This window comes from Pseudophryne corroboree, chromosome 8, assembly GCF_028390025.1.
Source record: "Pseudophryne corroboree isolate aPseCor3 chromosome 8, aPseCor3.hap2, whole genome shotgun sequence".
NCBI classification, from domain to species: domain Eukaryota; kingdom Metazoa; phylum Chordata; class Amphibia; order Anura; family Myobatrachidae; genus Pseudophryne; species Pseudophryne corroboree.
In genome coordinates this window covers 26,437,053-26,444,206 of record NC_086451.1, presented here as the reverse complement: position 1 = coordinate 26,444,206, position 7,154 = coordinate 26,437,053, and the positions used below count along the sequence as shown (strand labels likewise).

The 7,154-nt window shown below is 47.5% G+C and overlaps 1 protein-coding gene across 1 annotated transcript; it reads left to right on the top strand.

The window, feature by feature from the left end:
• The first annotated feature begins 4,386 nt into the window (after positions 1-4,386).
• Positions 4,387-5,328, top strand: LOC134949711 (olfactory receptor 5A2-like). The gene has a single exon (XM_063938467.1). The coding sequence runs from the start codon at positions 4,387-4,389 to the stop codon at positions 5,326-5,328; it is 942 nt and encodes a 313-aa protein (XP_063794537.1).
• Positions 5,329-7,154: the final 1,826 nt, after the last annotated feature.

Here is a 7,154-nt window from a genome sequence, read left to right as displayed (position 1 = left end):
TCTTCCACTCGTCACCACTCCGGATTCTGATGAGATTATAGGCACCGCGGAGATCTAACTTGGTGAAGATGCGAGCCCCCTTAACTCTATCAAACAGTTCGGTAATGAGTGGTAAAGGATAACTATTCTTGACGGTAATGTCGTTGAGACCCCGATAGTCAATGCATGGACGCAGTCCTCCATCCTTCTTTTTGACAAAGAAGAAACCTGCGCCAGCGGGTGATGATGACGGACGGATGAATCCTTTCTGGAGATTCTCTCTAATGTAGTTACTCATCGCCTCTGTTTCAGGAACAGACAAAGGATAGGTGCGCCCCCTGGGTGGCTTCTTGCCAGGCAGGAGATCAATGGGACAATCCCATTCCCTATGGGGCGGCAGGATATCAGCAGCTTTTTCGCAGAAGACGTCTGCGAAGTCTTGATAAACTGCTGGGAGACTTAGCTGTGACTTCACTTCGGTGGACTTAAGAGGACACACTTGGGCTAAGCAGGAACGATGACAGTGTGAACCCCATGAGGTAAGCTGCAACGTTGTCCAGTCGAACTGTGGGTTATGTAGCTGGAGCCAAGGCATGCCCAAGACAATCTCCTGGGTGGCTTGAGGAATGACCAGGAACTTGATAATTTCTGAATGGAGAAATCCAACTCCCAGAACCACTGGGGTAGTTTGATGTGAAATGTTCCCTTTGGAGATTCTACTACCATCCACAGCAGTAATGTAAACAGGACAAGAAAGTTCACAGGTAGACAGGCAATATTTGTTTACCGCAGCTTGGGTGATAAAATTTCCTGCAGCACCGCAGTCCACTAATGCTGACGCAGACTGGAGCCCAACGGAAGTTTCTAGCGTCACTGGAATAATGAGATCTTGTTGAGAAGGAGCTTGACTGAATGATCCTAACTTGACTCCTCCCTTACAAGTCAGGATCTGGCGTTTCCCGAACGCATCGTGCAGGAGTTAATCTGATGACCCGCAGCAGCACAGTATAGGCAGAGCCTCTCTCGTATTCTTCTTGCCCGTTCCTCATGGGTTAGGCGGGACCTATTTACCTGCATAGGCTCGTCAGAAGGAGAAGGAGGCTGGAACTGTACAGGGGGTATGAACCTTGTTCTGCGAGGCTCACTCCGAGCGCGTTCATTATTGCGTTCGCGGATGCGAGAGTCCAGCTTTATACACAGGGAGATCAAGTCAGACAGTTGAACAGGAATGTCACGGGTTGCCAGTTCGTCCTTGATCCGATCCGAAAGTCCGTGCCAGAAGGTTGCTACCAGAGCTTGGTTGTTCCATTGGACCTCTGCAGCCAACGTCTGGAACTGGATGACATACTGTCCCATGCTTCGGTTACCTTGACGAATTTGGATCAGGTCTGCCGAAGCTGATGTTGCACGACCAGGCTCGTCAAAGATCCGTCTAAAGGTTGACACGAAGTCAGAGTAGTTATTGATCAGGGGGTCAGCACGTTCCCACAGAGGAGACACCCAATTCAAAGCAGATCCAGAGAGTAAGGAAATGATGTAGGCAACCTTGGACCTTGGTGTAGGAAAGTTATGTGGCAATAACTCAAACTGTATTTCGCACTGGTTAAGGAACCCGCGACATAATTTAGGACTGCCATCATATTTGCTCGGCACGGGCAAGTGCAGACGTGACACTGGAGCTGATGCAGCCGACACAGAAGAACTTACAGCACTGGCAGGTGCTGGGGTAACAGTAGGTGAGAGTACACTTGGCAGGGACTGCTGCAGTGTATCCAATCGGGAGGACATCCCTTGTAGAAAGTGAAGCATCTGCTGCTGCGCAACCTCTTGACCATCCAGACGGGAGACCAGATTTTGCAAGGCCTCTGACCCCACACTCCGTCCACCATCCGAGTCCATCGATCCTGGACTTACTGTCAGATTGTGTTTGGTCTGTGTCCCCGGAGGGGGCGCTAGTGGGTCAGTGGAGGTAGGAGGAAAGAGACGAGGAGGTTGTATCACGTTCTTGCGCATGAGCGCAATGGTATTTTATTCAGCAGATAAGTTATAACAGAAAATGCAGCAGAAATAATATATCAGATGAGAAAGTCAAATACTTGGTATGATAACAAACAGTCTATGGCAATAGATGATAGGTGACTTGAGAAATCATATCCGGAAATAAAACAACAGAATGAATGTCAATGAAATGATACTGGTTTAGAAACCAGAGCCGGGTTTTAAAACAGAGAACTAAGGCAGTAGATGATATTGCAAACCTGAGCATTAGCAGGAGACCAACTCACAGTGCAGGTGATCAGGCACTGGCAGCAGCAAGCTGTGTCACAGGTGGAGGAATGAACACACCTGGAGTTTAGTCTTCAACTGCAGGCTGAAGCACACAAGGTTGTGATGAGTGTGAAGCCCAATGCAGGTTGCCGGTATTGCTGAGCCTTGAAGTTCCACGGGAGCAAGCAGAATCACCAGGAGTATAAGTTCTTAGCAGGAACTCAGGAGAGACAGGAGCTGATCCTTTCATGCAGGTAGTCAGAATGACACAAAGTCCAGGATGCCTGTGAGGTGAAACTGTGCCTCCTATATACCCCATGGTGTGCAGGGATTGGATGGAGAAAAGGAAAGTGGGTGCGGCCACGCACCGGATTGGCCGCAGCATACTAGCTGTTTGGAGACTGTCATGGCGGCGCCCACGCCGCGGCCTAGCGGGGACGCGGCGCGCACACGCCCGCTGGTTCAGGAGTGCCCCCAGGATCCAGATGATGTCCCATGGCAGGGGCATAGGTGACAGGTGACCGCAGGGAGCCAGGACGGAGTCCGCAGCGGCGGACGGATGCCAGCCTGGTGAGTCGATTCCTGACACTCCCTCACTCATCAGCTTCCCAGCAGTATTGTGATCTGAGAAATGTGGAGCTGATTGTTACCTGTGCTCTGTTCATGTCTGGTTACTGTAATGTTATGCAATGTTCTCTGTACTGTCCTACTGTTGCTGTATATGTACAGTGCTGCGGACCACTTGTGGTAATAAAATGTAGTAGTAATAATAATAATAATAATAATAATAATAATAATAGATTAATATCCTAGAATTGATGTATTCTGCAATTCTGCAAAGAACCAGGGTCAGATTGGTCTGCAAGGGTACAGGGGAAACCCCCGGTGAGCCCCACCGACCGAGGGCCAAACCCTCCTCTAGGAATCAGTTTCCAGACTGTTATACATAGGTTTCATAATATTGCACAGGACTATGGTGCATTTTTTACAGTTCATTACTTTGGTAAATTACTGTATCATGTATGGAATATATTTAGAAAGATGTCCAGACCATACACTCTCTAATGGTTACCCAAGCCTCTGTGTTGGCTGGCCACACTCCCTCTAGAGGTTGGTCACACCCCTAAGCATGGGCTCCTACCATTGCATTTCCCCGGTAGGCCCTTCATCCCCCAGTCCGACACTGCAAAGAACCCTTCCCAACCCATTCGATGACTGTGTGACTTTATTGTCATTTTAAAGAATGTTCTGCTGTCCACCTGCTCCATTAGTGAACAGTTCATTGACTGAATGTTTTTGTGACGCACAAAAAAAATTCAAACATACATTCCACACTGGTGGGGATTTATAAGTCTACAGGCTTTCTATCTCCTGCAGACCCATATACGAACGAGATCCGGTCAGGACGAGTCACTGCCGGGTCCCCAGGGAGCTAAGCAACTGCGGGGGTGGGCGAGGTTAGGTTTAGGCTGCAGGGGAAGGGTTAGGATTAGGCTGCGGGGAGGGGGGATTGGGTTTAGGCACCTCAGGGATGGGTAAGGGTTGGGCTGAAGGTTAGGTTTAGGCTGCGAGGGAAGGGTTAGGATTAGGCTGCGGGGAGGGGGGATTGGGTTTAGGCACCTCAGGGATGGGTAAGGGTTAGGCTGAAGGTTAGGTTTAGGCTGTGGGAAAGGGGGAGGGGGGTTAAGTTTAGGCACCATCAGGGAGGGTTAGGCTGCAGGGAGGGGAAGGGATAGGTTTAGGCTGCAGTAAGGGAGGGTTAGGGTTTGGGGGGGAGGGTTAACATACTTACCCTACCCCTGTCGAGATTGTAACCATCGGGATGCCGTGGTCGATATGCCGGCATATCATCAACCCCAACACATACGAATAATTCAGTATATTACTAGAAAAAAAATAATATTTGCAAGAAAGATGCGAGGCTGGAAATGGAATAAACTTTTTACTAGGGAAATTAGAGCATTCTTTTAGGACTTCTATTAAAGAAGACAAGGAGCCTCTCGGAGCCTAAAATGAAAAAGTACAGATAACCCAACATATACTGGCATCTACAAGGTGACAATTTGTTAGCTGTCCTGTAATTCAATTACTCACACTTTTTAACACTTTTTGTCTATCTTTCAGTTCAAAAGTGATCAAATGGCTAATCAGGAAAACAAGTCCTCTGTGTACATATTCATGATTGTTGGATTATCTGAGTCTGAAGAACCTCAGCCTCTCCTCTTCCTCCTCTTCCTCTGTATCTACCTGGCCACTGTGATTGGCAACATAGTGATTCTAACCCTGATTTCCTCGGACCGGCGACTGCACACGCCAATGTACTTCTTCTTGGCCAACCTCTCCATCAATGATATCATCCTCTCCTCTATTACTGTCCCCAAGCTCCTGCATATCCTCCTCACAGCTCAGAAGTCCATCCTCTACTCCGAATGTGTCACCCAACTCTTTCTTTTCCAGTGCTTTGTGGAGATTGAGTGCTACCTTCTGGCAGCGATGGCCTATGATAGATATGTGGCTATCTGCTTCCCACTCAATTACGTACTTATTATGAGTAGAGAAGTCAGGTTCAAGTTGGTCATAGCTTGCTTATCATGTGGTCTTGGGAACTTGATTGTGCAAACTTTTTCCATCTCCCATCTTCAGTTCTGTGGTCCCAACAGAGTGGACCATTTCTTCTGTGATGTCACTCCTCTCTTCAATTTGGCCTGTTCGGGAAAACAAGTTGGTGAGGTTATGTCTTTTATAGTCGCAGTAATCACTGGGGTGGTGCCACTGGCTGTCATTGTGGTAAGCTATGTCTGGATCATCGCTGCAATTGCAAAGATTACCTCCAGTCGAGGTCGCTTTAGGACCTTCTCCACCTGCTCCTCTCATTTCACAGTGGTGACTCTGTATTTCACTAGTGGGACCATCTGCTACATCTGGCCGTTATCCACTTATGCCATGGACAAACATGTCAAGGTGGTGGCTGTATTGTACGCTATTTTGACTCCCATGTTGAACCCCATTATTTACAGCCTGAGAAACAAAGATGTAAAGCAAGCGATAAGGAAGGCGTTGGGGTACAAGGGAGTAGATTAATGTTTCTATATCATTAAATTCCTCATGATCCCTTCTACCAAAACAATCATACAGTGTTCTAAAGTCAACTCTCCAAGGAATGTCCATGACCCTGACAAATTAAGGATAGACCTCCAGGGCACCCGAGACAACAAGCAATTCTCTAGTAAGGGCACTTACCTGCCTGCGAGGTAATCACGGATGTGCAGTTACCACATCCACCGCAGTGACTGCCGTAGAGTTGGATGAATTTACATCAAGAGCGCCCAACAAAACAATGCAAGTACATGACTTACAGCCGTTTCAGTGGGACAGTTTCAGTTTTCTGGGACTCTATTGCTGTCCCACCTGCGGACCACAACATTCCACAGGAAGGTTGGGGGTGGGGGGGGGTCTGTAAACCGTTGCGCGTGGCATCCATACACAATGCAGGGAGAACATAGGGGCAGCGGCACATCCCCACAGAGATGTCAACTGGGGTGCTATGAGGCCCCACCCCTTTCTTATGAGGCCCCTCCCCTCTTTCAGTTCCGCATATAAACAAGGAAAAGTATGTATTTCTGAGTTCATGCCAAGCTGCACGGATCTCTTGAATGACTCTGCTGCTGAGAAATATGTTTAAAAAGCCCACCATGTGCTTACAGTGGATGATGTGTTTTAAGGGTATTATCATGCAGTAGATAATATAGAATGAAAAAAAGAAATACATTTATGTATCAGTGTGGTGACATGCAATGTAGATGTTAGACTGCTATTATGTAGTGTTAGGACTGCTGATATCGGAGAAGCCGTGAAGTGGCTCAGCAGCTTAACATGTGTTTGCAAACATGTGTGACTAATTCTCTGAATTTCTATAACCAGATAGGTTCAGGTATAGTTACAGGTAATTTTTAGTGTGCTGAAGGGAAATTTAGGGGTGGGATTTGCAACCCCGTCCCCTTCTCTGTCTGTTTGTCTGTGACCCCTCCCCGTTTCCAGCACCTGATACATAATTATCTCCAGGAATGACCGAGCAACTACCATTGTTTGTCTGCTTGTGTGCAAGAGGCATTGAATGGGAGCAGTATTTGGAAGGCATGCTGTTCCTTGTAGTGCCAATGGGAGATCCTGGGGGTGGCTCCTGGGTAGGTTAGCTCTCTGTCTGGATGTGTTTTAGTAATAGCCTTTATCATGAGGCCTACTGTGACAAATTACACGGCCCTATGTGGGCACTGCCATTATGTAGTGTTAGTACTGCTGATATCGGAGAAGCCATGAAGTGGCTCAGCAGCTTAAACATGTTTTTGCAAACATGTGTGACTAATTCTCTGAATTTCTATTACCAGATAGGTTCAGGTATAGTTACAGGTAATTTTTAGTGTGCTGAAGGGAAATTTAGGGGTGGGATTTGCAACCCCGTCCCCTTCTCTGTCTGTTTGTCTGTGACCCCTCCCCGTTTCCAGCACCTGATACATAATTATCTCCAGGAATGACCGAGCAACTACCATTGTTTGTCTGCTTGTGTGCAAGAGGCATTGAATGGGAGCAGTATTTGGAAGGCATGCTGTTCCTTGTAGTGCCAATGGGAGATCCTGGGGGTGGCTCCTGGGTAGGTTAGCTCTCTGTCTGGATGTGTTTTAGTAATAGCCTTTATCATGAGGCCTACTGTGACAAATTACACGGCCCTATGTGGGCACTGCCATTATGTAGTGTTAGGACTGCTGATATCGGAGAAGCCGTGAAGTGGCTCAGCAGCTTAAACATGTGTTTGCAAACATGTGTAAACTAATTCTCTGAATTTCTATTACCAGATAGGTTCAGGGATGGTTACAGGTCATTTTTTGTGTGCTGAAGGGAAATTTAGGGGT

Coding starts and splice junctions, on each gene's coding strand:
- LOC134949711 (XM_063938467.1), top strand. CDS start 4,387: ATGGCTAATCAGGAAAACAAGTCCTCTGTGTACATATTCATGATTGTT.